A 26,695-nucleotide genomic window follows, 5' to 3' on the forward strand; every position below is an offset into this window, starting at 1 on the left:
TTTTCGAGCATGGCGTCTTGGGGCTAGGGCGGCAAATTCTGCCCCTGGGGGTTTGCTTTGCCCGTCCTCTGTGAAAGGAATGAACCAAAGAGAAGGCTGGGGAGGGCCACTACGTCCATTGAGCACCCTGTTTGCTTGTCCTCAAACGCTACACCCGCGGGGCAACGCCTTCGGATCATCAGGAGCGGACTTTATTGGTGGTTGATGACCAGGTTCGTAACAATATGCTGCAGCCACACTTGCTGACGTCAGCCCTGGTGTGACAGAGACTCTATTTTGGATAGTTAACCGGACCGCTATTGACGATATTTTAAGCGCCGTATGACAGGACTACCCTGTTGCAGCGCCGAGGCTATGCCTACTCGAATGCCTTGGACAGGGCGGTTGGTGCTTGAGACTCGGGCTCGACTAACCATACCATGAACTGCATGAACCCCTGCTCGCTCCGCCTCCGCCCTGCCAAGGGTGTTACAGTGTTTTGGGGAAGTGAGCTGTAGGGCAAGGCTAGTATATATTTTTGGAAGCATGGTTCTTGTACGCGTGCTGATGAAACCCGCGGCTCTGGGGGTACGCAAGGAATATGAAGAAGTCAATCAAGTGAATGCTCACCTGGACAAGGCAGTATATCAGCACCCCTTCAGGAAGGAGCGTGGCACAGAAAGTGTTGAGAATAGGTAGTAAAAATATCACGTCCGTACCCTATCTTGATATCCATTTCGACCATTGCACTAGACTGGCGGGAAGTAGCCTGATATTTGGATGATTCCGCATGAGGGTATCATGGTAGGGTCCACATTGAGCCGGCTCATCGGATGTGCAAATTGCCACGATCTCGATTTGGGAAATGGAGCGCTTGATGGAGACTCAAAATGGAAGTTCGCGCCCACCCGTAAGGGAAAAACAGCGAAGGCACAAAGGCTCGTCACGGTCAGGCTATTGGGCTGATGCTTGCAAACAATGAAGATGTAAGCGGCACCCTGAGCCTTACTAGCATACGATGTTAGCATTGAGTAGGGCCAAAAGTTGACAGACGGGTTAACTACGGGCCTCCTTGGGCAGGCTAAGACTCTCATCGAAGATGCTGGAGCCTTACGGCGGTCGCCAGACATGACTCTCCCGCAGAACAAGCTATTATAACGCATGAGCTAAGGTCTATCATCTCTGATTTACCACAACCGCCCGTCTGACACATCCTGCACAAGATAACAGCAACAGCCTTACAGTCAGATATACGCAGCTGGACTTACACTGACCCCCTAGTGAAAGGCTCTGTGTCACTAGCAGGTATCAGGATGCTTACGCGGTTGCAGTGGCTATGTAGAATCTCACATCAGGCTATTGAATGTTGGCTAGGTCGATGAAGAGAGAAGAAGATCGTGCCAACCACCATCATTATAAAAGGTGGAACCTGCTCTGTCGTATCTCTTCTTCTCTTACACAGCACTCCGCCAGTCTATCAAGCCAGCACGGATAACAGCACAACCAGGCCGCCACCATGAAGACCATCCATCTTCCTCAAGCTCTTGCCGTCACTGTCGGCTTCTGCGCCCTTCTGGTTAGTATCATCGCCAATTGTAACTGTGTGTACACAAGCTGATTGATTGCGTGTATGTATAACAGTCCGCCGCCGTAGAAACCCCCATTCCAGGCTTTGAACTCGTGGACCTTGCGTGGGATGTTGAGCTCTTCCCTGGCGGTCCGCATGTTCTTTTCAATGGTACCGTACAAGAGGTTTACGAACAGCTAATCGAACTCAACCCGGATTTCACCATCGACCTGAGCGATCTCTTTGACGAGGACGAGGACGATGACGTAGATGAGCATTCGTCGACGATATTAACGCCAACGCCACCAACCCCATCAACCCCATCACCGACATCACCGACATCAACGACACCAACCACATTTCCCCCGTCATCTAGCCTCGGTGTGGCTCAGCCCACGCCATCAACAACCGTCGAAAAGCGCCAGAGCCTTCGTGACTACTTCTGCTTCGGAAGGTGGCCCGGTGCTAGCCGTCGGCGCATTGGAGAGGGAATAAGCTATCTACGACGCCTGCCTGGGACACCCTCCATGGGGCCCGGGCCAGGAGCCTGTGGCAGGGTTAGCTGCTCGCATAACGCGGCCATCTTTGTGTGCAATGATGTTAGTTCATACCGCTCTTGAATATGGTGTTATTCTGCTTCCTAATGCTAATGCGCCCTGCCCGTAGAACTCCGGATACCACAACCTCAACAGTTGGAACCTCGTGGCTGATGGGGCAGACTTTATCAACTCTCGTTGCATCAGCGGTGGGGACACTGCGGGCCAGATTTTCTACCATGAAAACTGGAACGTGATTGTTCGTAGGGATAACTGCTAGCGTGGTGCTTTGGTGCTTTAGGGAGGAGGAGGAAGAGTGGCGGCGGCGCTTCTTTTGTTGTCCATTTATAGACAGGGTTGACCTTTGGATGCCGCTAGGATTCAGCCTCAACGCTGAATTCATCATTAGCCAGCATTCCTTCCCTTTTGTTTTGCTGATTTAGTTCGTCTTTTTGCTCTAATAGTTTGCTGGGGCCTACGAGATTGATTTCCGCTGTTGTTGTTTTCTAAAACGTGTATGCCTGAAAATTCCTGTTTAGCATTGAAAGAGCGGAATGGACGTTTTTGTTATGCATTCATTAATGGACCCATCTGAATGGACCCATCTGAACAAGTGATGACTCTTATGGCCCAGTGGCTTACTCGGAGACGGGAAAGGTGCGCATGTAGTAAGCATTGCATGCCTACAGTATATCTCGCAGGGATACTCTTTGACCGACTTTACCTTCAATTCTCGTCTGATCGTTCCAGGACCTTGAAAGTAGACAGCGGCACTCCGTCATGGTGACCATGTGATGATTGGAGGGGAACCATGTTCCCAGGACCATCTTACTGTTTTACCTAGCTGGACTATTGAAGTAAGAAGTCTTTGTGTAGGGCCATGTTCCAACCACTTGTCCGTGAATACCCACCTGTCTGCCTAGCCGGCTACAATATTCCCTTATTCATTGGCATGTCCTTTGCACAATAGGTATTCCCACCATGGGCGAATATTAGACTTGCTTTTCATCCGTCATGTCAATCTGTTACTTGTAATATTGTGATTGGCATTATGAACACGTTCATTCTGTGGCCGTTCCACGAGTGTCACTTTTGGGCCAGAGAAGGCGAACGAGTGGCTTATCTCGCCCTGAACTGTCGCTGTAATGTAAGCGCACTATGCAAGGGCTATATATGCGATACAAGCATTCAACCACTCCCTATATCTAGAATCTGGATATAAGATCCGGTCCGTAAACATTGAGAGCGCAATGTTTTCTCTATCGATCATGGATCAAAGTCACATAAGGCCGCCACCATCGAGTGGTATTCCTGACTGGATTTTCGTCTATATTCTACCCTCTAGTCATTTCACTACCTCATTACCCCTATACAATCAGACGGCATCCTGACGTTTCGACTAGGTTTCTGTATTCTCATCTTCTCTACGGTGCAGGCCCTGCCCTCTGATAAGGGCGATGCACCCCGGTTTACGGTAGCTCAAAGTGTGGCAGACAGGCACAGATGTCCTGCTGCAACAAGGCAAAATATGGAGGCGATACGACGACAATCGGCGAGGGATTGAGTAACCTGCTCGGAGCTGGGCCTGCTGCAGAAGGATTGGGGATCTCTACCGCCTGTTCGAAGCTCGATGGCCCAAGTATGGGCTACCCCTCTGAGCCGTTTAACGCGATGTAGTTTCCATCGGTGTCGAGGATATCCTTAATCAACAGTGCAAGCGGAATATTGCTTGCTGTGATAAGAGTGGAGGCGGAACGCGGCCCTGTATTGCCTTGGGATCTACTCTCTGAATTCATCTAGTATTTGTCTATCGTAGATACCGAGTCCATTCTTCGTAGCCAACGAGCCAAATGGGCTTTTCGTCCTCTACTTCCCTATCCATAGCCCTAGTGAGAGTCGAGCGTTGCCGTTGTAGCCGACAATCGCCACAAGATATATCTCGCTAGATCGCGGTCTTGGGTGGCTACTCCGACCAGATTCGGAGACTTTGTAGTTGTCATGAGTGCCGGAAAAAAGTTGCACTGGATTGATAGTATTCCAAATCCCCTTCAAGCCACAAATGAGGCAAACCAACAGGCTGGAAACGCACACTTTGACTGAAAGACGCCCTGCTGGCAGAGGCGATGTGACTAAAACTGGAGCACGGCTGACTCATCGGGCAGGCGATGGGCCACGCTAAAGGCCATTGCTCCGTTAGCGGAGCCAACGAATCGCTGCCGAAAAGCCGCTCGAAGCGAAGACTGAAGCACCGCGGTCCGGGAATTCCAAAACCCAGCGATGCCCAGCGCTGGATCGATAGAGTGTGGTTAAAGTGAGACCTGTTCGTCATGGCGCTAGTCTCACATCATGACCCACAGCGGCAGTCCCAAAATCTATTTCTGGCCAACCCAACGTGCTCAACGTGCGGACATGGTGTTTATTCTGCCCCTTGGTCGCTCATTGATCGCAGGTGACCGTTGGATTCTTGTCTGATTGGAGGGTCGGCTCGATTTACCATGACTTGTGAACTAGCCTAGACCCGCAATTTCGAAGGTTCCAGGGACCCAAGGCTGCGTGACACGAAAGCCGAGCTTGGATTGTCCGCGAGCAGACGAATTGGTATTGTGCAAAGTTGTCTACGATTGGCCAAGGGAGCATTAGTGGGAAACCCCCGTTTTCTAAGGTCTTGGTCTTATTAAGTATACCAGCACTGCCACTGGTTGGAAATTCACGGCATGAAGATCTAAATACCGAAATCCTGGTTGAGTTTCGTTGACGAATATAGTAATGATAGCTACTGGGCTTGATAAAAGACCCTTCTCACAGCATACTCCGGATTGACCTCACAACCCCATATGCTCTGTCATCCGCTTTCGCCCCCACCTCAAAGTCGCCGAGCCTTCATACGGCGCCTGTTCATCCGAAGCCAATGTCTCACTGATGGCGATAACAACGAGCAGGCCAAAATGACATATACCTCTGTATATGTATATAGTTTAGCGATATCCTACACATTGTCTGGGCATTGAGAGGCCCAGCACAGTCACTGCATCTCTCTCTGCAATGGACTCCCGACCGAACAGCGGGGTACCTGATTCCGGCTCCACCAAAAGAAAACCCTCGCTCCTGGAACCCGGTGTGCCTAATAAATGTGAACCCTCGACAACGCAGCGCAGTTTCATGTTTGTTGATACGCAAAATGACCTGTCTCAGGAGTTTGGAGTCGGCAGAGAAAAAATGGCCTTCCTTTCTAAACTGGCCCACCGACGAAGGAAGAAAGAGTCCATCCAAAGGCTCAAAACGAGTCAGCGCGCAAACAACCAGCAACTAGCCACTAGCGAGGACCTGGTTATGCAAGGTGCGACAAGGCAGGGAGCATGTGCATTAAACGGATACTTGGGTCAGGGCTACGTGGATCCCTTTGACACCAGCTCCGTGTCCATGACAGACTCGATGAATCTTTACTTCCACCATTGTGTGTTCATTCCTGATCATCGGCGACCGAGATATCGTTACTCACCATCTCTACAGTTCGCGTCCAGGTAGCGCCAACTGCGATTCCCTTCGACGGCGCTAGAGAGGGCAGGGTATGGGCCCAGGTGTCTGCTTCGCTCCCTGCCCTTCGTTATATAGGGCTGTTTCTGGCAGCGGAGAATAAGGCGGTGCTGGAGTCCACTCATAGAGGCTCTCTATCAGCCAGTGCAAAGGCTTCCCAGGAGGCAATCCGCTACCGGGTTCAAGCGATCAAGCACTTGAATAAGGTTCTCCAGCAACCTGACACCGCAGTGACTGAGTCAACTCTATGGTGCGTGTCCACTATGAAACATTGCGAGGTATGTGATCGGAATGAGTTTATACTTGGCAAGGAGTTAACACCAATAACTAGGCGCTTAGTGGGCAATTCACGGCATTACAGGCCCATAAGAAGGGGCTCCGTGCCCTCATCGACTTGGCAGGAGGCCTGGAGAATTTAGGACATGCACTACTCTCAACGATCTACCAGTACATGATCTATCGAATCCCGGAGAGAGTTTGAATCACTGACCAACAGCAGGGGCGATATCGCGACAGCGGCGCTGAACGATTCCCAGCCATGTTTCCCCATGTTGCCGAGCTTTCGACGCGCGGTCCTGGACGAGACAGCAATGTTCTCTTCCAGTGATGGCAACTACGACTATGGGCAATCCATTCCTCGTTCCCTATCAGGTTTCGGTACTCGTTTTATAGACGCTGCATGGTATGGGGAGCTGAACAGCGACATGAGGACAACTCTGCACGCCTGTCGCCGACTCTTCGTGCATTTCGAGATGGCGACAAGATTCCCCACACTCGTCAAACCCACTGACAAGGACCTTTACATTATTCTTCTACATCATCTACTCTCTCTCCGCTTTTCGCACCGCGAAAACGACCTGAATGACCCCCTTCGTCGGACCTTGTTTGCATACGCCTATCTGCGTATATGGAATTTCAGAGGGTTTTCCGTGACACGTCATATTCTGAATGGGTTAAAGCGGAGCCTAATTCCCCACATTGCATACTTCCAGACTACGGCCCCAGATTTGCTGTTATGGATCGCCTTTATTGGGTCCATGGCATCGCAGGGATATGAATCCTATCCTTGGTTTGTTGGGACTCTTCGGGATGTCGCGGTCCACATGAACGTGATGAAATGGGATGAGGCACGAACCATTCTTGTGGGATTTTTCTACAGCGATCGAACTGGATATAGAACAGGGGAGGATTTATGGAAGGAGGTTATGGCGCCTTCGCCACCGTGTATAGGTCCTGCAGTGTCGGAATTTATTTCTGGGCCAACTTCAACGGGATATGGTAAAGATATACTATAGAGGCTGCTACATATCCAAAAGGAGAAATTCAAAGATGATATCATTACTATCGGTTCAGCAGGACTCACTCAATGTTGCTCACGCTTAGATCCGGTAGGAGGCATCGGTCTTATCCAGCAGCCGCATATAAGCAGACAGCTCCTTGAGGCCATACGCAGCCCCGGAGAAACCCTTCTTATGCATCACCTCATACGTCTTGTTGACGGTCTGGTCACTGGGCATGTTGAGGTTCCCCGCATCTCCCAAGGCGCAGGCCGAGGCATGGGATTGGATGTCCGTCGCCGCAAGGACCTGATACATGAGATACCACGCCGCCCCAATAGAGGATCCCGCGGTAATAATGCCGTGGTTGCGCAGGAACATGATATTTTTGTCACCCATGTCCTCCGCTAGACTCTTCTGCTCGTTGCGGTCGACCACCACGCCCTGGTAGTCATGGTACGCGATCGGGCCCACCTGATGGCTTGTCTGGGCGAGCTCGAGGAAGCCCTGCTTCAGCGACGAGACTCCAGCTGCGGAGGGGTAGTGGCAGTGCATTACACTCTGGAGGTCCGGTCGGGCGCGGTGGATAGCGCTGTGGATCACAAAGCCGGCGTCATTGATCCCGAATAGGCCGTCGGTTACACCGGGATGCTTGACCGCGCCGTCGGCGCCGACTTTGATGAGACTGCTTGCGGTGACTTCGCTGTACAGAAGGCCGAAGGGGTTGATGAGGAAGGACTCGGATCCGTCCTTTTCGTGGACCTTGGCTGTTAGATGGCCGTAGATGTTTTCGTTCCAGCCCTTCAGTCCGAAAAGGCGATAGGTGGCGGCTAGCTCAATACGGGCTTTGGCCTCCTGCTCGGAGAACTCGGAGAGGATGGAGGTTTTGAGGAGCTTTGAGATATGCTCTGAACTGTACTGCGCGTCGGGAGCGTAGGTCTCGGGTGAGAACTGGGTCGCGAACGATCTAGTAGAGGCAGCTAGGATGGGTACAAGGGGGGTTGTGAAAGGCCGAGTAACGGCCCTGGAAAGGGCTCGTGGAAATTGGAGGGTCATGTTGGTCTAATGAGTTCACAGTAAAGGACAGGAAACTGACTGACGAATGTCCTGCTGTACCATGATGTAGACACGAGGACTTTATATTCTTTTCTGAGTCGCCACAGGATCAATTTTGGATCCTCCTAATGATGTATCGAAGCGTCCTCAAATCAAAGTGCCAGCAGCAAGCATGGATCCCGATGCCTGAACTACGAGGTAGCAGACGTTGCCAATGACCAATGTAACATTACGAAACTGACAGCGATCTGCTCAGAAGGAGTACGATCCCTGTACGACTAAGAAATATGGTGCAGAGCTTATAAAATCAAGCCACTGGCATGAGCTGGGAAATTAGCTTACTGTAAGCAAGCATGAGGCTGACCTCAACTAGCGTCAAGCATATTATCACTGCTCTACCCAGACCACTGGCCAGCCCGGTTCTAGATTAATGCCCTCCGAGTGACCTGAATCTGAGATTCCAACGATGCGCTATATGGAGACATGAGATTGAGGATGAGGTGATGGCTCGATTCCCTAGCGGGCTGCTGGCAATCTCCGGTTCCAGGCTGAGGCGAGTCGAAGATGTCTTTCTTGGCCCATGGATCATCCTACCTATATTGGGTCGACCATGTCATTGTGTCTGTAGTTGTGTTTCATTTAATTTTCTCTGCTATTGCCGTCTGCCTGGCGTTGATCTTCTGAGATGTCCCTTTTCCGCAGAACTGCGTCCCGCGCAGCGCAAGTCTCGCCTGCTCGTGCTCACTACGTTCGCGGATGCCACCAAGGGAAATTGACGGTCATTCCATGCGCTAAACACGCGGCAAAGCGCGGCTTTGCTACCACACCATCATCTGCATCGGCTGCGTACTCAAGATGGACTTTCCTTCTTGGTGCTGGCCTTGCAGTTAGCGGCGCAGCGACCTTTTTGTACACCAAACAAGAAACACCGACCAGCCTGGAACCTGTTCATGTACCGTCACAGGAGGATTACCAGAAGGTGTACAATGAAGTCGCCCGGTTGCTGGCCGAGATGGACGAGTATGACGATGGGAGCTATGGGCCGGTGAGTCTCTCGCGATAACTTGCCGCGCTGATAGAGAATTCTGGAATTGCGCTCACATTTTGCGTCATGATCACAGGTTGTCCTCCGTCTTTCGTGGCATGCGAGCGGCACCTTCGACAAGAACACCGGAACTGGTGGCAGTAACGGCGCAACGATGAGGTTCGCACCAGAGTCCAATCACGGCGCCAACCTGGGTTTGGTCAATGCACGAGACTTCTTAGAGCCAGTAAAGAGTACGCACTGGATTAACGTTCCCATACAGCTGAGCTTTGCTAATGTCGTACAAACAGAAATGTTCCCCTGGATCAGCTACTCCGACCTCTGGACCCTGGCCGGCGTCACAGCAGTGCAGGAACTCGGCGGACCCACGGTCCCATGGCGCCCAGGACGACATGACGCTGATAGCAAAGCCTGCACGCCGGACGGTCGTCTACCAAACGCCGCAAAAGGCCCCTCGCACCTCCGCGACATCTTTTACCGGATGGGCTTTGACGATCGCGAGATTGTAGCGCTTAGTGGTGCGCATGCCTTGGGGCGCGCGCATACCGATCGAACCGGATACGAGGGGCCATGGGACTTTAGTCCGACCGTTTTTACCAACGAGTTTTTCCGGCTACTAGTTGAGGAAGAGTGGTTGCAGAGAGAATGGGAGGGGCCGCTTCAATATACAGATAAGACTACGAAGACGCTTATGATGCTGCCGACTGATATGGCGCTCGTGGAAGATGCGGGGTTCAGGCCGCATGTTGAGCGATATGCGAAGGATAGTGATGTCTTTTTTCAGGAATTTGCAGACGCCTATGTGAAGCTACTGGAGCTGGGCGTCCCCTTCAAGGGGAATGGGAGTGAGCGCTGGGTGTTTGAGAAATCAGACTAGTTTTACGCTATTTGTCCAATAGCTTTATGTATTCCTTTTACCCATGACTTGTTTACTTTCTGAACCATTACTTGGGAACATTCCTTGATAGACACGGGGATAACGGGGATCGGGCGAGATGATTTGCTTCCCCGGATGTCTGCCCTCCGTGTGCTCAAATATTACTCGCCTTCCTCGATTGCAATCCCACTTTTCTCCCCCAGAGCCACCTGTGGTGGAGAAGATGTGGTCCAGCCTCCAACGTTCCTCTCCCAGAATATATCGCGTAGCCCCGCATGTACCAATCCGTCATCAAAAAAGACGTCTTGATTGTTGGAGGCTTAGAAGCAGTTGGGTGCATCAATTTAGCTCTGTCTCAGACTCTCAAACTTGGGGTCCAGGGACCAGTCGTCTTTGATAAGCAGGGATTACACTTGGACCAATCGGGGCTCTCCACGAAAGCCGTTGGATTACACACTGTGGAGTCGCTCTGAGTAAGCAGGCATGTGATGCTTGTGGTCCTTTGGCTGAGCTGTCGGCAAAATAAGCTACTTTCAACTTGTCTCTGTCTCAGATAATCGCTGCCATGACTCGGTAGCCTTTTCCGTGTCTCAGACCAAGCAGTAGAGTGCTTATGTCTCGTCGCTCAGCATTGTCAGCACGGGTGATGACGAATCAAGCCTCTAGTAACTAACTATTTGGAATCATCGTCGCTAAGGTGTCCTGTCGTCTCCTAATATATGATTTGAAGATTGTGGCGTCTATTAATTAACGTCCCGCTTCACATCGTACGATGTTTTGCTCAGGATGGGTATCGTTTCGCTCCAGGCGTTCCGCTGTGTGGTAAATTACTGCAAACTGTAGTAATCAGGCTCACATCGACACGTGATGATCCAACGGCTATATAACCGCAATGGGCAGATTGTGCGTTCGCATATCGACGATCGTGGATGACGGCAGTCGGTGCTTCTAACCTTGGAGATCTTCTCGAATTGGATCCAATTGATCGCCATGTCCTGGTTAACGCCCTCGCCCGTTAGGGGGATCGGCGCAGCTCCGAATGCCTATCGCCTTGTCTATGCTCGACCAGCGGCTATCACCGTTATCAAACGCAATCTCCCGGTATATGCGACCAGATTCAACTCCTCGGAGTCTGGGGGCAACTCTAAAGAGTTTTTCCCTCCGCCCAAGGCACCTCATATCAAGCAGGTGAAAACAGCATGGGTTCATCCGGTGTAAGTTTGGCACTATTCCATTGCTCTCACCCGGAGAGTACTAACCACATATGGCACGCAGGTACACAGATGAGCAGATGCGTGCGGTCGCCGTTGGCCACCGTGATGCGAAAAATTGGTCTGACCGCGTAGCTCTTGGGACCGTCAGGGTTTTGCGCTGGGGAATGGATCGTGTTTCAGGGTACAGGCACCCTGCCCCAGGGCAGGAGCACCTTCCCCGATTCCAAATGACCGAGAAGAAGTGGCTTACACGCTTTATCTTCCTTGAGAGCGTCGCGGGCGTTCCGGGGATGGTGGGTGGGATGCTTAGACATCTTCGAAGCCTGCGAGGGTTGAAACGGGATAATGGCTGGTGAGTGAATACTACGCGCTACAAAAATCAAGCACCTCGAGGAGGGCTAAGAAAGGTCAGGATCGAAACGCTTCTGGAAGAAGCTTACAACGAGCGAATGCATCTGCTTACCTTTCTGAAACTCGCCAAACCCGGGCTCTTCATGCGCCTCCTTGTCCTAGGGGCACAGGGAGTCTTCTTTAACGGCTTCTTCCTCTCGTACCTTGTCTCGCCTCGGACCTGTCATCGCTTCGTCGGGTATCTGGAGGAAGAGGCCGTGCTTACCTACACCCGTGCCATCAAAGACCTTGAAGCAGGTGCGCTGCCGGGGTGGGAAAAGATGGAAGCTCCCGAAATCGCCGTACAGTATTGGAAGATGCCAGAGGGAAACCGAACTATGAAGGATCTTCTCTTGTATGTGCGTGCCGACGAGGCGAAGCATCGAGAGGTCAACCATACTTTTGGGAACCTCAACCAGGCATCAGATCCTAATCCGTATGCTGCTGAGTATAAGGATCCTGCGCAGCCTCATCCGGAGAAGGGCCTCACACATGTCAGGACGAAGGGGTGGGAAAGGGATGAGGTTATTTAGGGTTGGAGGTGTTATGTACAAAATATGAGACCCTTCATAGCGCTTTCTTTAACATATAGTAACTTCAATGGACCCGTAGGTTGGCCGAAGGTCTCAAGCAACAGCTTTGTTGGGGTAGAAATCTTTTACTGCCGGACACGCGTAGCCTAATTCAGATACCTAAGTAGCGAGGGCCCTGCCTCCATTCGGGGGGCAAGCAGGTCCGTAGGAATGACTCTCAAGTCCTGCGAGACGGGCACTCGCTGAGTCAAGCCAGCCATTGAAGTCGTCCACATTGTTGCTACCGGGACTTTGTTCTCATTATCTCGAACCGCTCGGAGGCATCTCAGAATTGAAGCATGACGTCCAACATTCGTGCATGGGCTTTATCCCCGCTACAAATCTGTGCACAGAAATTGGTCCATTCCATAACATCGGCCGAGTGGACGTCGTCTCACTGAACTCCTACCGCCTCACAATGAGGCAATCTCGTGATACATTGTATATCGCAGTCTTGGCTCATAGATCCGGACATCCCTTTTGCTTTAGCTTTCATTTTGCTTTTCGTCTCTTTAGCGCAGCCACTGGTTGAGCATATTATTACCTCAATCCCTTCATTTCTTCACGCCTCCTTTGAGTATGTGTTGGTACTTTGCTCTGGTAGGTCATGTCTCTAGCTTTAGTCTTCTGAGCATAATGATGATGGCGTTGATCGAGATTGTTTGTCACGGTGCGCTTCCAGGCCATCAGCCCTATCTATACATTAGCCCTCTGTGTTGTATTTTGTTACCTCAATTCAATCTAGTGTCCTGCTGAGCCCTAATTAGGGCAGCATGCAGGGGTTGGATGCCGAGGTACTTGCTCTGATGAGTTGTAGCCAAGCTGTAAGGCAAGCCTCAGATGTAACCTTGCTCGTTCCTTTATACCGATCGAGTAATTGGTTTGGATGGGGCGATTCGAGGCTCGGGGATATCCGTGGATCGGAATTGATACGGACCAACTCCGATAGTCCAACGAGGGAATCGATCACCGACATCCTCAGAAGGCCTCGGGCAAGATTGGCGGGCGAGGCCGACGACTCCAGGACTTCAATACCGTGGACAGTCCAGGCGGCCGTTACCAATTTCCCAATCCGGGGCTTCCAAAACGTCCGCGCAGACGCACCCGATGCGCTCTTCTCGCGAGTGGGCTCGCGGTTGCGCGCTGATTGCACGGCTCACAGGGCGAACACTGCAGATAGACAGCCTGAGCTGATGAGTCAGGGATTACGGACGCAAGCCGGGGTCTTATTCGTGGTTTAGGTGGGTTGAATCCTGCAGCCACGCGGAAGCACATCTTCGAATCAATGCCATAATGAGGATACCATAAACGGGCGTGTCATAAATCTTGCATCCGAGCACTCAAGAGATCAGAAATCGTAGACAGATCGCTGAGAATTATATCTGTGCACAGCAGATGTCAATAAACAGATAATATTGGAGTATATGCATATCAATTAGGGGCATGGGCCTGACCCTTCACCTGGGATCGTACTGGACCTTCCAGATATCAAATCGACAGGAATAAGCACCTTGACGATTCGCGGGTCCACATACCGTCTCGCTCGCCCCATAATTCATCGGCAACAAATCATCGACGCGCCTGTGGCGCGCGCTATACCAAATCCAGGGCCGCCACAGTTGACCCTCATTGGCGGATGGGACCTTCCATCGTACCTTCTATGCTGCCGCTTAGTGCAGGAGCCGATTCGGTCGGTCGTTGTGGAAGGAATCGCAGGTGAATCACGCTATACCAAGTCCTCTTGGCCAAAAGCTTCGTTCGGTGCAGCCTGACCGTTGATCCGTATATCGATTCGGCCGGTCGGTCAGCATATAAGTGTTGGGGGTCTCCTCGGGGTAGATGGGAACCCTGGGAATATCCTCGTCAAGAAATTCTTCTATCTCCGATAAGAACGACGGGTGGATGCAAGAATGGAGTATCAACATCATTTGACTTTACGCAGTCCCACTGGGACACCGGGATCCTCAGCCTTTATCGGTGAAGTGGGATACCCCTCCTTGCCACTGGACTTGATCTGCGGATTGGTAAGTAGCGCTAAGCGCACAACTGCCGGCTTTTGAGGGGGCCATTGCTCACATCGCGTCACAGAATAACTATGTCGCCTTCCAGGCGCACAATCAAGGCACGGGCATGCTGCCCACCACCCCGACCATAAGCAGCTCCGAAAGCTCTCCCATTGTTTCCCCTGCGCCGTCAGCCTCGCCATCGACGTCCGACCCGAGTGAGTCCAAAGCAGTACGTTGTACCCTCCCCTTCCAACCTGCTCCAGATGCTAATATACTCCTCGCTAGGCCAGGCGCCGAGCCCAAAACAGAGATGCTCAGCGCCGATTCCGCGAGCGCAAAGAGCATCAAAAGAAGATTTTAGAGAAGGACGCGGACGCGCTCCGTACGGATTACCAGTCGCTCCTGAGGCAGTACGCTGACACGGCTACCGATATGACGAGGCTTGTCAAGGAGAACGACGCCCTGCGTTTGGAGGTCAAGAACCTGCGCTACCAGTGGCGCTTAGTCCTTGCTGTGCTGCAGCGCCTGCAGGGGGCGGAGTCAGTAGCGGCTGCCTTGCCGGAGGATGCATTCGTTCTTGAAGATGTTGCTGTCCAGGCCTATCCCGAGGACTTTTCTAGTGGACCTCTTCCCAATATGACGCGCTTTCTCAGCTGATTTCTGGTTGAATTGTAGTGATGACACTTGCTTGTGGTGCTCGTGCATCTTTTTCACGACTAACAGCGATAAAGTCAATAATCTTTTATTTTGTTTATATAACCCTTTGGCTGCTAACTAGTGCTAATATATAGAAACTAACCAGACTGCTTTGAGCGTCTTTTGTGATTCACGTGCCGCCTGTCGCATGCCTTTTCTACCCGGCAATCCGCCCAACAATACATGCCAGTAACTTCAACTTCTGATCCATACAAAGCGACAATGTTCGATATCTAAGTTCCAGGCTAAGGGCGCTACCATCGGGAACATTGCCCTCAGGCGGCAAGAATTGCCGATAGCAAGGGATGTCGACTGTCCAGAGACTGCCTACAACAAGATAAGACATGGAAGGCAGAAGGGGATTAAGCCGCAAGTAGATGCCCATTGGCTTGGCTAAATAGAGACGCCACATTGCACATTATACCGTCGCTGCATTTGTAAACACTAGTGCTTATAGTTGCTTCTAGGGTCTAGTAGTAGCACAATCCATGAGCAAGGTCCGTTAAGAGTCTAACCAAGCAATTGGTAGCTCCTAGTTCTGATCTGGTGATGGTATATGGTAGTCATAACAGTGGCAAGAGCCATAAATCAGGGCAGTATCGTGTTAACATTAGTCTCGGTCTCAACGCTTCCTGACAAACAGCGTGAACATGCATCCACAGTCGGCGTTTCTCCCAGGGCCACGCCAGAAGTTGGAGATAGCGGTGGATTTGAGACACCAGCCGCTGTAGGAACAAACGACTTGAGCAATACCCCGTTAGAGTACTGCAGCAGTCGCACCAGGATCTGTTCCTGCTTGCGAAGAACATTCACCTCAGCTTCCAAGGCACCCTTTTCACGCAGAAGCGACTCGACCTCCTCAGACTTCTGGCCAAACGTCTCGTTCAAGACAGTGCATCTGGCCTCGAGACTCGCTATCCGCTCATGCAGAAGTTTCTCCTGCTCCTCTCGGCGTTTTCGGAATCGGCGCTGGGCCTCCCGGTTCTGCGTGCGGCGCTTTGCCTGTACGCTGGTTTAGCTCGCTTCCATTATATATAAAGTGACAGTGCGTGCAGGGGCTGGGCGACTAACCGAAAGCAAGGGATTTTCTTCCAACGGACTCGTTGGCGATGTTGCCTGGTGCATCAAGGCACTCGATAACCCCGCATCCGGGATTGCCAGCATAGGTGGAAGGCTGGTCGAACCTGGTTCATGGCATGAACCCGCTGTGCGGGGGCGGTTGAAGTTGGGAGAGCCCATCTTGCTGCTCGCAGATTGGTGGGTCATGTCGCCCTCTTGAAGGTCCTAATTAAGCAACCTAAGCTTCCAAGTCCGCACTGCTGATTCAGGGCCGGGTCGCCGGGTCGCTTACCTGTTCGTTGCAAAACAGTTGCCAAGGCACCTCGGGATGCCCATTAATGAGCGCGGCGGTGGTTGATCGCTCCAACACCTGCAACGCCCAGCAGTACTCCTCTGCGTCCATTTCCACCTTCACCAACGACGGTATGTGATTAATAGCTTATTAAACCGGGACCAGATCGGATTTTATAGGCGTAGTTCGCAAATGCTATCTGTTCCATCAACCATCCGATCCGTTGCTGTTCACGCCTAATGCCCTCATAATCGCCTGTACAGCGCAGGCCGGGGGCTATACCGGAGAACAGTGCATAAGGATTAGGCTATTGTTCGAACATCATGCTTCTGAGAGACAGGATACGAAACCCAGTACATGGTTATCGAGCTAGCCTTAGAAACTCGCGGACTAGTGCATCTCATCGATATTTGTCCCGAGGAAGACAGGTGGACGCGGTGTTGCCGATTTGCTGTACAAGCAGTCCTGCCAGTTCCCATGGTGTCATTAGGCGCTTCTCGGGAATGACGGCTCAAAGGGACACTCTTATTGGACGGTTTGGATCGGAAATCGCGGAAATGAAATGCCTACCAGGATGACTCAGAAGTTAGACATGAGCCTGAAATAACTTTCTTCAGCCGCACGGGCACAGGATAATGAGAGGCGTCCACAATTGCAAAGGGGATGGAATCTAGCGGGCATCCCTTTGGCAGCTGTCAGACGCCCCACCGCTTTGTTTCGCACGCCCTGTGATGTAGACTAGCCGCATCAGGAGACGCCACAGCCACTTATGATAGGCCCGTAGGTAGGCAATGAATCCTTCCGTCGAAGAGTTTTGGCGGAAAAGCTTCAAGGCCACTCGCCTCTTCTGCCTGGCATATTTTACTACTGCAGCCGGACCGGACGAGGTCGGATCTGCTGGGAGATACATGAGCGAAAGAATAATGTCCGCATATCCCTGTGATACGGAACCAACCCCGTGGTACTGGATCGGGGCATCTGAGGTATAGGCGATAGCAGAGCCTCTAACAAGCCCCGGGACTGCCCAACCGCGAGAGACTGAGCGTGTCTCCCGATATATCCGCATAGGCTTTTGTTTGTTCCGCCGCTGAAAGCTGTATATATTACTACTGCTTCCCACTCCCGTTCGCCCGGGAGAACGTCGCAACAAAAAGACCACTGACGCCATTTCGATAGCCGATTTTTGTGCGAGGGTTGAGTGCGGTATTTTAATTAAGATTGCTCGATGTTTCTCCCGTGTCGTCGAATGGGAGAATGGCCGATCTCTGCAGCCAAGACACCAGTTTCAGATGTCGGCAGATGGCGGTATTCAGTGTGCCTCTTCTTATGCTTGTTGAGTATAGACGTAGCGCCCTAGACCCAATCGTCATGCTCCAGCAATGATGATGTGTTATTAGGGCGCCGTTTGCTAAGCATTGCGATGAAGGATCCTGGAGCTTATCTTGGCAGCGACGAGGGTGGATAGAACTCCTGGAGGCTCTGTATAAAAGGGCCTTGACACGCACTGGAATTAAAACCATCCCTCTCGGTACTTGTCAATACTCATATCTCCTTCCCTCCGCCAGCCCCGACGAAGCACAATGGTTTCCAAAATCCTCGGCTCTCTCGTGGCCGTTTCCTTCGCTGCCCTCAGCGCCGCCGCTCCCGAGAATGCAATTTCAACCATCTACCAATTCCCGCACGGCTCATGGCTCGAGAACCTCGAAACCGGCCCCGCAAACAGCATCCTGACAACGAGAATCGACACTCCAACCCTGTACCAAATCACTACCCGCGCCGGATCATCCTCCCCCTGCCGGCCCAGCGGCGAGACCACGGCATCAGCGAAGCTCATCCAGTCCTTCCCCGGCGCCACCGGCGCCCTCGGAATCGTCGAGTACAAGACGAACCACTTCGCTGTCGTCGCGGGTAACTACAGCCTGACGACCCACGAGTCTGCGAGGGGAAGCTACGCGCTTTGGGACGTGTGGTTTTCGGGCGCCCGGCTGGACCGCGTGTCCGCGAAGAAGATCGCCGATATCCCCGAGGCTGGCTTTCTGAATGGGTTGACCGTTCTCAACAAGAACAAGCATGCCGCTACCCTTCTTGTTGGAGACAGCTGGGACGGAGTCGTCTATAGCGTGAATCCCGAAACTGGTGACTATGATGTTGTGCTTGCGGATGAAACGCTCAAGCCGGAGGAGGGGCAGAACTTGGGCGTCAATGGTATTCACCCTGTCACTATTGGCCATGAGACATTCCTGTACTATACGAACAGCCTCAAGGAGACGGTTAGCCGTGTCCAAATCGATCCCGTCACTGGACGCGCGATCGGTCCCTACACGACCGTGGCAACTGGAGTCTGGGGCGACGATTTCACCTATGATGCTGCGACTGGGGATCTCTACGTGGCTGGCAATTTCGAAAATATCGTCACGCAGGTGAATCGCAATGGCCATGTTGAGGGGATCTTCGGCGCGGAGACCCAGCTCACTGTCGCTGGTGCGACGAGTACGCTGATCCAAGGACAAGGCCGGGGCAAGACCCTCTATGTCGCTACGGGGGGAGCACTTGCGGCACCTGTCAACGGAACCATCACCGAGGGTGCCAAAATTGTTGCGATCAAGCTTGACTAGGTCTATACATAATGTGAAGAAGAGGGATTCGGCAAAATGGGGTCGAGAGGTAGAAGAACGCGGTAACTTGTTACATAGATTTTTTTCAGCCAAGTCCTGGTAAACGGAGAGTTGAGCTTCAGATAGTATAATTACATCACACCAATGTCTTGCGTCAAATTTTCCTGTTCTCTTAGACGATCCCAACACTATCCCCTCACCTAGTCCCGATTGTTTGGAACTAATGATGCGGCATCGGGCGTTGGCAGCCTTCTCCTACTACAATAGGTTCGCAAAAGGCTCTGTCCCCAGTTTATGGGAATACTCGGACTGGAATTACCCGATTCCCTACCGTCGCAGGCGTCATGCGTAGCATTCCAGGTTGCCCTCAGACAGGCCCTAGTGGTAAGTCGGAACAAGATTCCGTGGGATGAATCGACGACCAGCCACCAAGACTCTTGCGGCCATTAAGCGAGGTCTAGGCTCTTGATCCTGTTCTGCTCGGCGCCCTTCATCCGATGCGACAACCAGCTAACCCAGCGCGACGAGACGCCGGACTGTGGAGTAATGCCGACCAATACGAGTTCATCGTCGACACACCAGATGCGGCAAAGCTTGAACCGGGCAGGGGCAGATGGGCTACGAGGCGAGCACCCCGTGGAGTACGTCCCTATGGAGGAGGTGGATAGCCGGGATTACGCATCGCCCGCCTTGGTAAGGGATGAGTGTGCTCAAATATATTTGTAACCTATCTTCTATTGGGCGCTATCCCCGGATGACCATTTCTCGGCCAGTCTCATGTAAGGGTCCGCAACATGATTGGGAAACCCATCCTGTCACGTATAATAACCCCAGGCGCATTTGCATTCTTTTAATGTCAGATCCAACCAAAATGCCATAAAATCAATCACCAAACAACCGGCAGCTCAACAATTCCAACGTCCTTGTGCGGAGCAGAGTACTTGATATCAGCGTGATTTATCGCCAGCTTGAGGCCAGGAAGTGTCTGGAACAGATTCTCTGCTTGAACTGTTAGGATCTGCCGACCGTCTCTGTATGAACATTCTTCACATACCGAAGACCGCCTCTAACTCTGCACGCGCAAGTGCCTCGGCGACACAACGATGATCACCGAATCCGAACGCGAGGTTCTTGACCGAGTCTATCTTCCGATGCATGTTGAAGGTATCCGGGTCAGGGAATACTTCTTAGTCCCGGTTGGCGGATTGGTTGGAGGCGATAATGCCCTCGCCCGCTTTGATTGTCTGAGATCGGATGACAGGGTTATTTAGGACCTGTTCGGAGAGTTGGGGCGGCTGGATCGTACCTGGTCTCGGAGCGTGATATCAACCTTGGCCACTCGACGGGTCGCAAGTGCTGAAGCTGTGTGGAATCGACAGAGCTCTTCGACAAATGCTGATGCCAGGGATGGATCTTTCTTGAGATCCTCTAGCTGGGAGGGATTCTCGAGGAGAGTGACGACACCCTATAAAACCGACGAACCAGTTAGTTTCCGACTTCTCGGCCGTTTCATTTGGCTGATCGCCTACTAGGTTGATCATATTGACCATGGTCGCGTTTCCCGCTACGAGCAGCAGGAACGCGAGCTGGATGACGTCCTGTTTCTCGAGGTGACCATGGTTCAGCTGGGGTCGTTAGTAAGGTCCCTAGACATGGGCAAATTGTCACTCGCCGAAGTCCTACCTGTTCAACTATGAGAGCACTAATCAAGTCGTTCTTCGGGTCAGTGGCTCGCCTGTCGACTAGTTTGGCCAGATACTCCAGCAGGTCTCTATGGGTTGGGATGTGTATTAGCAAATATGGTCCGATAGAACGCCAAGTCAGACCTACTGATTGGCATTCTGGGCCGCTGACGCGGTGGAACTACCATTGGTGCGGATGGCATTCATCTCAGTCAAGTATTTGATGTCCTCGATAGGGATACCAAGGATATGGTAAATGACCTAAGCGATATTTAGTCACGCCTCCAACCCTGCGTAGCGGGGGTGCTTAACAGGATGCACAGCATACCAGGGATGGAATTGGTAGGGAAAAGTGCTCAACCAGATCAAGAGGTGTTTCGCAACCTTTAGCCACAAGCTTGTCCAGGTGGGATTCGACCAGTTCTGAGATCAAGGGTTTCAAGCTGTTGACGTGTTCCTGCGTAAAGAACCTAGAAACCATACTCCTGTTCCAGATATCAGCACAGTTCTGTATGAGTCTAGGATAGCTTGTGCAGATACCTTTGGCGCATGTGATCTGGGGCATCCATATCCACAAAGGTCGGGCGATTCTTCGCGGCCGCCTTACCACCCGGTGTCATCTCGGGATATCCAGGACGCTGGCGCTCCTGACATACCATCAGCATACGCATGATTCGATCGACGCAGATCAAAAACCGACCTTCGACAACCTCGAGTCAGTAAGGACACTGCAAACATCCTCGTGCTTGACGACAAGCCACGGCTCGGATTCGTCCCACAGCTTGACGCGGCTGATGGGGCATTTAGCTCGCAGTTCACCGAACTCAGTTGGGGGCTGCGCTGCGCTTGGGCGGGCGAAAGGGAAGCTGGGCACTGTGCGGGTTGACATGGTTCTTGTAGACGTGGGGATTCGGCTGAATTTCAAATACCAGGGCACACGGTCAGCGGCTGTTGAGAAAGCTCGATGCATACAGAGAGTCCAGATGAGCGAGAGACATTTTCGTCGCTATCAAGTTGATGCTTTTATAATCCTATGATGATAGTAGTATGTATGGCATGATGCTCAATATTATATCATACTTCACCCTGCACATAATCTATTTGAGGTCCACAATCTACCGTCGTAGGCGGTATGCACCAATGACAGTTGAGGCATATACAAGTGGATTTTGCGCGCAATTAGAGTGGTCCGCGTGTGATAATCGATAGCAGCCGGATAATACAATGATCAGTATGATTGCATCGAATGGGTCATTTACGAGAGCATGCTTGGTGAGTACATTTTATTGACTGAGAGGCCATGAACAACACCAAGATTGGTCGAGCGGCTGTAGCAATTGAGCATGAGGCTAGAACGTTTCACCCTGTCGTAAGAAGGTAGAAAGCTGATATAATCCCGCAGGGAGATTGTCAGTGCAGCAACTCCATAGTTGCTGACTCATATGAACGGAGGCCATGTCTCAGACATCTTATGAAAGCCTGCGTCGGCGAACCCTCCAATCATAGAGCTAGTTTAGGATCCTGGACGGATCAAGGTAAGCTCATACGGGGCAGGGTAGTTACAATTAGATACACGGTCACTTCTTCAGAAGGCGGTGGTGGACGGTCGCTTGCTTGAATTGTAGAGGTTCTATAAAATTCCGGTATATACCTTTAAACCACTCACTTTTACGTTCGACTACCTCTACCTCTGTGCACCGAGGATTTATCACTATCATTCATGTCAATATCCGCCGCTCGAAAGCGCGTAGTCGTTGCAGTGACGGGCGCGACAGGCGCACCACTGGCCGTCAGTCTCCTCAAGAATCTGCGCCGTCTTGATGTCGAATCCCACCTCATCATGTCCAAATGGGGAGCCGCGACCCTGAAATACGAACTCGACTCACCACACAACACACCAAGTTACCTGCAATCACTCGCCCATACAACCTACGCACCCCGGGACGTCTCAGCGGCCATATCCTCAGGGTCCTTCCGAACAGACGGGATGATTGTCGTCCCCTGTAGCATGAAGACGTTGGCTGGAATTCGGATGGGTTACGATGACGATTTAACGACTCGCGCGGCGAGCGTGACGCTCAAGGAGCGGAGGCGACTTGTCCTTGTCGCGAGAGAAACGCCGCTGAGCTCGATCCATTTGGATAATATGTTGGAGTTGACGCGGGCGGGGGCTGTTGTGTTTCCGCCGGTTATGGCGTTTTATACCCGGCCCAAGAATATAGATGAGATGGTGGAGCAGAGCGTCACGAGGATGATTGATCTGCTGGATCTGGGGCAGGAGAAACATAGTGAGGAGGGTGAGCGGTGGACGGGGTTCGATTGGGAGCGGAAGAAGGGAGACGAGCGGAGATAGTCTAGATCAACGCTTACAGTAATCACTCCACCTGCATGCTTATGAAATCGCATTTTGTCACCGTGTCTTACATCGTGAATTAATCGATCTGCTACCGTTTTGACGCGGCGGATTGAGACTTGGGCTTCTGTAAGCCACGCGTGCTGTCTACGGCGTTGGATATGCCTTATGTAAAGTCCATGTCATCCAAAATCATATAATTCTGGGATTGTGTCGCATACTGCTATATTACTGTACGAAATACAAAAAGCGATATTCCCACAGCTAGTCGAGATCTCGAACAACCAGACACTCTTGCCGTAGCAATACCTGGTCTTCCTCAACATGACCTCCAGCGCGCCTCCTCCACACCTGGACCTCCGGTCCTTCCTCGATGCCCTGCGATCAGACGACGACCTTGCAGACATCAATGCCGAGGTTGACCCTCACCTCGAAGTCGCCGCCATCACAAGGCGCGCATACGAGGTGCAATCAAAGGCTCCCCTCTTCAATAATGTGAAAGGCGCTCATGACGGCCTCTTCCGCATCCTCGGCGCCTCTGGCGGTCTATCCAGCGATCCCAAGTACCCTTACCGCCGACTCGCGAGACATGTCGGTCTGCCACCAACCGCCAGCCTAGGAGACTTCATCGACAAAATGCTCTCCGCAAAGGGCAAGGATGGGATTGCTCCGGTCCACGTGGAGACCGGACCGTGTAAAGAGAACAAGCTGTTTGGTGACGACATCGACCTCACCAAGCTCCCCGCGCCGCTACTCAACAAGGCCGATGGCGGCGATTACATCCAGACCATGGGAATCAACATCGTGCAGCACCCGACCCAACCGTGGGTCAACTGGTCCATCGCCCGCGCCATGGTCCTCGACAAAACCCGGATGGTCGGGCTCATCATGAAGCCGCAGCACATTGCCCGCATCTATGAGCAGTACAAAGAGTCTGGCAAGGATATGCCGTACGCTATCGCTCTAGGTGCTCCGCCTATCGCCATCATGGCCTCCAGCATGCCACTTCCTGAAGGGGTCACCGAGTCCGAATACGTGGGTGCTTTGTGCGGGGAACCTCTTGAGCTCGTCAAGTGCGAGACGAACGATCTCTACGTTCCGGCTCGGAGTGAAATCATTATTGAGGGCACCGTCTCCATCACTGAACGGGCCAAGGAAGGGCCCTTTGGAGAGATGCACGGATATAGCTTCCTGGACGAAGAGTGGGAGCAGCCGATCTACAACGTCACTGCGATTACCTATCGCAACGGCAACGCAATCCTTCCCATCTCCGTCCCTGGTCGCGCGACAGGACCGGATGAGACGCACACCCTGATCGGCACTCTCGCCTCCGCGGAAATCCGGCAGCTACTACAGGAGAATGGCCTCCCCGTCCTCAATGTCTTTACCCCCTACGAGACGCAAGTCATCTGGGCAGCGGTGCAAGTCGACCGGAAGAAACTGTGGGCGCTGGAAACCAACGCCGAGGCCTTCTGCAGGAAGATCGGGGACCTCGTTTTCCGGCGGAAATGCGGCATGCAAATCCATCGCCTCCTCATTGTCGGGGATGACATTGACCCCTTTAACTTCAAGGATGTTATCTGGTCGTATGCAAGTCGTTGTCGGCCCGGAATGGATGAGTATCATTTTGAGGATGTCGCTGCCTATCCCCTGGTACCGTACATGTCGCATGGTCCGGGGACCAAGTTGACTGGCGGCAAGGTTGTTGCCAACTGTCTGCTGCCTCATGAGTATAACCAGGAGCAGTTGTGGGTGACTTGTGATTTTGAGAATGGGTATCCGGAAGATATCAAAGAGAAAGTTCTACGCAGATGGACGGGGTTTGGTCTGTAGATCTATAAGAGGAACAGCTGAGAATATCACGTTTTTTCTAGAACGCGCTTTTATACCGCCCTCCGTTTGTGTTTGGTCTCGGTGACGCTCTGCCTCTGTCACGCTCCTGGAGGCAATACACCTGGACACAGGTATACGACACAGGTACGTAGCTTGAGGAATGCTCACTACTCCAATGACCAGTCCGTGAAACCACTCGTTGTCTTTTGATTTCCAGGGTAATCTCAGCGCAATTGCAGCCATTGGTAGAACTTAGGTCAAGAAGCGGTCTGGGTCAGTTACTGTAAGACGCAAAGGTAATCCTAATGATCTAAGCCTTCAACAGGAGAAGAGGGGATATAGCTTTTTGACTTTGCCAGATGCGGGAGCAGTCGTACGTTCTGGCAACATCATCAGCTAATCTGGTTGGCCTTTGCTATAGATCAGCCAATGATCGACCTCACTATTATGTAGACATAATTTTGGACAATTAACACCAGGAATAGACCAAGTGTGGCAAACTTGCTTATCTTCAGATTATATAATGCTGCATTGGGGGAACCCTTGCACGAGGAAATGGCCTAGCCAAACATAAATACTCAGACGAATGTCGATAGCAAAGCACGCAATCTGTTTCTGATCGGGAGTTCCACCATCCTACCATCGTAACAGGCGCTACTTATTGGACTCTAGGTCCAGTTTGACAGCACCGACCACAATGGAGATAATTCGCCCTGCTTTCGCTGATCGTCCCGTCCCAATCCTCTCCTACGGCATCCCCTTTCCAGAGGCTGCAGCCCGGCATGTTCTCAACACATTCCAGGCTCGCCGCGTGTACGTGATATGTTCTCGGTCCCTCGCAGAGAAAACGAGTATCCTAGAAGAACTGGATCGCGTCTTTCGGACAAATTCGATATCCATGGTCGGCCAGCGGATCGGGATGAAACCCCACACCTTGTGGTCAGAGGTGTTGGATATCGCTGCTGAAGCAAGGACCTCTGAGGCGGACGTGTTTCTTACCATCGGCGGAGGCACGCTGACTGATGGGGCCAAAGCGGTTGTCTTGGTACTTACGCCCTGCGGCTCCGGTGTATGTACGATTGAGAAGAAACCATGGCTGACTCCAGCAACCAGGCTCTGGCGAACAATGCTCGGACTTTCGAGGACTTGCATACTCTGGTCGAGCGACTAGAGCAGGGGTCTGGCGGTGAATCTAAGAGCTCGTCCTGCATGCCCATCATTTCCGTCCCCACAACCCTTTCCGCTGCCGAGTACTCCAGCATCGCCGGCGCAACCAACGATTTAACCCACTACAAACACGTATTCCAGTCCCCGAGCCCCAGCCTTGTCATCCTCGACCCCCAGCTTGCCGCCTCCACGACACCTGCATCCATCTGGTTGAGTACCGGCATCCGCGCAGTCGACCACTGCGTCGAGACCTTCTGCGCCGTTCAAGGAACAACAGAAGCTTCTAATTCCTTGGCGCTGGCTGGCCTCGCTCATCTAATTCCAGGTCTTCTACGGTGTGCTCGCGATCCAGATGGAATCGATCTCGACGCAAGACTCAGCTGTCAACTTGGATCTGTTGATGCCATGGCTGCTTGCTCGACAAAGGGGATTGAGATGGGTGGCAGTCATGGAATCGGTCATCAGGTATTGTCTCACCATCTGCTTCAAGGGTTCCCGTGCTAACAGTAGGACAGCTAGGTCCCCTGGGCGTTGGTCATGGCGACACAAGCTGCATTTTGCTTCCAGCAATTTGCAAGTATAATGCTCGCCAAGGCGCAAATGCCGACAAACAGGCCCGTCTCTGTACCTTCCTTGTTAACCAACCAGAAGTCGAGAATGTACTACGCTCTCGCGGGTTGGTAAAAGGGGAGGTAGAGTTGGGTGATGTACTGGATGCTATAATTCGGGAGCTGGGACTGCCGCGGTCGTTGAGTGCGGTGAGGGTCAACCGGGGTCAGCTGGATGCACTGGCAGGAAACAGCCTCCGCGATCGATGGTGTGCAACGAATCCGGTGCCTCTCGTAAACAAGGGACAAATATTGGAAATTCTGGAAATGGTGGTGTGAGGTCGTTCTATCAGCGTTGAATAACAACGGGTCTCTCATCTGAGTGTATGTGTTGTTG

The 26,695-nt window shown here is 52.2% G+C and overlaps 13 protein-coding genes across 13 annotated transcripts; 10 read left to right on the forward strand and 3 right to left on the reverse strand.

Annotated features, from left to right (window-relative positions):
• Positions 1-1,495: 1,495 nt before the first annotated feature.
• On the forward strand, positions 1,496-2,362 carry BJX68DRAFT_268275 (uncharacterized protein; the record flags this gene model as incomplete). The annotated part of the gene is made up of 3 exons (XM_071046043.1): positions 1,496-1,555; positions 1,621-2,145; positions 2,213-2,362. 3 exons carry the CDS (start codon positions 1,496-1,498, stop codon positions 2,360-2,362), a joined length of 735 nt encoding a protein of 244 aa, XP_070897730.1.
• Positions 2,363-3,484: 1,122 nt separating this feature from the next.
• Positions 3,485-3,828, forward strand: BJX68DRAFT_240077 (uncharacterized protein). The gene has a single exon (XM_071040623.1). The coding sequence runs from the start codon at positions 3,586-3,588 to the stop codon at positions 3,757-3,759; it is 174 nt and encodes a 57-aa protein (XP_070897731.1). The 5' UTR covers positions 3,485-3,585; the 3' UTR covers positions 3,760-3,828.
• Positions 3,829-4,902: 1,074 nt separating this feature from the next.
• Positions 4,903-6,958, forward strand: BJX68DRAFT_240081 (uncharacterized protein). Its single transcript, XM_071040624.1, has 4 exons — positions 4,903-5,536; positions 5,593-5,894; positions 5,948-6,063; positions 6,116-6,958. Exons 1-4 carry the CDS (start codon positions 5,125-5,127, stop codon positions 6,909-6,911), a joined length of 1,626 nt encoding a protein of 541 aa, XP_070897732.1. The 5' UTR covers positions 4,903-5,124; the 3' UTR covers positions 6,912-6,958.
• Positions 6,959-6,995: 37 nt separating this feature from the next.
• BJX68DRAFT_276567 (Adducin-related protein) lies at positions 6,996-7,949 on the reverse strand (the record flags this gene model as incomplete). Its single annotated transcript, XM_071048126.1, has 1 exon — positions 6,996-7,949. One exon carries the CDS (start codon positions 7,947-7,949, stop codon positions 6,996-6,998), a length of 954 nt encoding a protein of 317 aa, XP_070897733.1.
• Positions 7,950-8,634: 685 nt separating this feature from the next.
• BJX68DRAFT_276568 (heme peroxidase) lies at positions 8,635-10,193 on the forward strand (the record flags this gene model as incomplete). The annotated part of the gene is made up of 3 exons (XM_071048127.1): positions 8,635-8,994; positions 9,071-9,134; positions 9,285-10,193. 3 exons carry the CDS (start codon positions 8,635-8,637, stop codon positions 9,869-9,871), a joined length of 1,011 nt encoding a protein of 336 aa, XP_070897734.1. The 3' UTR covers positions 9,872-10,193.
• A 249-nt stretch (positions 10,194-10,442) lies between these two features.
• BJX68DRAFT_240086 (alternative oxidase) lies at positions 10,443-12,083 on the forward strand. Its single transcript, XM_071040625.1, has 3 exons — positions 10,443-11,085; positions 11,147-11,437; positions 11,498-12,083. Exons 1-3 carry the CDS (start codon positions 10,862-10,864, stop codon positions 12,006-12,008), a joined length of 1,026 nt encoding a protein of 341 aa, XP_070897735.1. The 5' UTR covers positions 10,443-10,861; the 3' UTR covers positions 12,009-12,083.
• A 1,874-nt stretch (positions 12,084-13,957) lies between these two features.
• Positions 13,958-14,710, forward strand: BJX68DRAFT_268280 (bZIP transcription factor; the record flags this gene model as incomplete). The annotated part of the gene is made up of 3 exons (XM_071046044.1): positions 13,958-14,071; positions 14,136-14,282; positions 14,339-14,710. The coding sequence occupies 3 exons, from the start codon at positions 13,958-13,960 to the stop codon at positions 14,708-14,710; spliced, it is 633 nt and encodes a 210-aa protein (XP_070897736.1).
• An 83-nt stretch (positions 14,711-14,793) lies between these two features.
• On the reverse strand, positions 14,794-16,745 carry BJX68DRAFT_240087 (bZIP transcription factor). The gene is made up of 2 exons (XM_071040626.1): positions 15,821-16,745; positions 14,794-15,751 (listed from the first exon to the last, which is right to left on the reverse strand). Exons 1-2 carry the CDS (start codon positions 16,013-16,015, stop codon positions 15,338-15,340), a joined length of 609 nt encoding a protein of 202 aa, XP_070897737.1. The 5' UTR covers positions 16,016-16,745; the 3' UTR covers positions 14,794-15,337.
• Positions 16,746-16,951: 206 nt separating this feature from the next.
• Positions 16,952-18,874, forward strand: BJX68DRAFT_240089 (uncharacterized protein). Its single transcript, XM_071040627.1, has one exon. The coding sequence runs from the start codon at positions 17,681-17,683 to the stop codon at positions 18,713-18,715; it is 1,035 nt and encodes a 344-aa protein (XP_070897738.1). The 5' UTR covers positions 16,952-17,680; the 3' UTR covers positions 18,716-18,874.
• Positions 18,875-19,601: 727 nt separating this feature from the next.
• On the reverse strand, positions 19,602-21,286 carry BJX68DRAFT_276570 (cytochrome P450; the record flags this gene model as incomplete). Its single annotated transcript, XM_071048128.1, has 9 exons — positions 19,602-19,714; positions 19,770-19,860; positions 20,022-20,180; positions 20,245-20,340; positions 20,399-20,486; positions 20,546-20,658; positions 20,726-20,882; positions 20,938-21,044; positions 21,098-21,286. The coding sequence occupies 9 exons, from the start codon at positions 21,284-21,286 to the stop codon at positions 19,602-19,604; spliced, it is 1,113 nt and encodes a 370-aa protein (XP_070897739.1).
• An 831-nt stretch (positions 21,287-22,117) lies between these two features.
• On the forward strand, positions 22,118-22,750 carry BJX68DRAFT_276571 (UbiX family flavin prenyltransferase; the record flags this gene model as incomplete). Its single annotated transcript, XM_071048129.1, has 1 exon — positions 22,118-22,750. One exon carries the CDS (start codon positions 22,118-22,120, stop codon positions 22,748-22,750), a length of 633 nt encoding a protein of 210 aa, XP_070897740.1.
• A 324-nt stretch (positions 22,751-23,074) lies between these two features.
• On the forward strand, positions 23,075-24,583 carry BJX68DRAFT_268286 (UbiD family decarboxylase; the record flags this gene model as incomplete). Its single annotated transcript, XM_071046045.1, has 1 exon — positions 23,075-24,583. One exon carries the CDS (start codon positions 23,075-23,077, stop codon positions 24,581-24,583), a length of 1,509 nt encoding a protein of 502 aa, XP_070897741.1.
• Positions 24,584-25,280: 697 nt separating this feature from the next.
• Positions 25,281-26,637, forward strand: BJX68DRAFT_276572 (iron-containing alcohol dehydrogenase; the record flags this gene model as incomplete). Its single annotated transcript, XM_071048130.1, has 3 exons — positions 25,281-25,628; positions 25,697-26,215; positions 26,266-26,637. 3 exons carry the CDS (start codon positions 25,281-25,283, stop codon positions 26,635-26,637), a joined length of 1,239 nt encoding a protein of 412 aa, XP_070897742.1.
• Positions 26,638-26,695: the final 58 nt, after the last annotated feature.

The sequence above is a fragment of the Aspergillus pseudodeflectus genome (assembly GCF_044049435.1).
Source record: "Aspergillus pseudodeflectus strain CBS 756.74 chromosome Unknown BJX68scaffold_29, whole genome shotgun sequence".
In the NCBI taxonomy this organism is placed as follows: domain Eukaryota; kingdom Fungi; phylum Ascomycota; class Eurotiomycetes; order Eurotiales; family Aspergillaceae; genus Aspergillus; species Aspergillus pseudodeflectus.

Excerpts from the sequence above, each read along its gene's own strand:
- BJX68DRAFT_240087 (XM_071040626.1), bottom strand. The coding sequence starts at position 16,015 with ATGACCCACCAATCTGCGAGCAGCAAGATGGGCTCTCCCAACTTCAAC. Across the intron at positions 15,752-15,820 it reads AAGAAAATCCCTTGCTTTCG|GCAAAGCGCCGCACGCAGAA; the intron begins GTTAGTCGCCCA and ends ACCAGCGTACAG.
- BJX68DRAFT_240077 (XM_071040623.1), top strand. The coding sequence starts at position 3,586 with ATGTCCTGCTGCAACAAGGCAAAATATGGAGGCGATACGACGACAATC.
- BJX68DRAFT_240086 (XM_071040625.1), top strand. The coding sequence starts at position 10,862 with ATGTCCTGGTTAACGCCCTCGCCCGTTAGGGGGATCGGCGCAGCTCCG. Across the intron at positions 11,086-11,146 it reads ACAGCATGGGTTCATCCGGT|GTACACAGATGAGCAGATGC; the intron begins GTAAGTTTGGCA and ends TATGGCACGCAG. Across the intron at positions 11,438-11,497 it reads TTGAAACGGGATAATGGCTG|GATCGAAACGCTTCTGGAAG; the intron begins GTGAGTGAATAC and ends AAGAAAGGTCAG.
- BJX68DRAFT_240081 (XM_071040624.1), top strand. The coding sequence starts at position 5,125 with ATGGACTCCCGACCGAACAGCGGGGTACCTGATTCCGGCTCCACCAAA. Across the intron at positions 5,537-5,592 it reads GAATCTTTACTTCCACCATT|TTCGCGTCCAGGTAGCGCCA; the intron begins GTGTGTTCATTC and ends CCATCTCTACAG. Across the intron at positions 6,064-6,115 it reads CTACTCTCAACGATCTACCA|GGGCGATATCGCGACAGCGG; the intron begins GTACATGATCTA and ends GACCAACAGCAG.
- BJX68DRAFT_240089 (XM_071040627.1), top strand. The coding sequence starts at position 17,681 with ATGGTTTCCAAAATCCTCGGCTCTCTCGTGGCCGTTTCCTTCGCTGCC.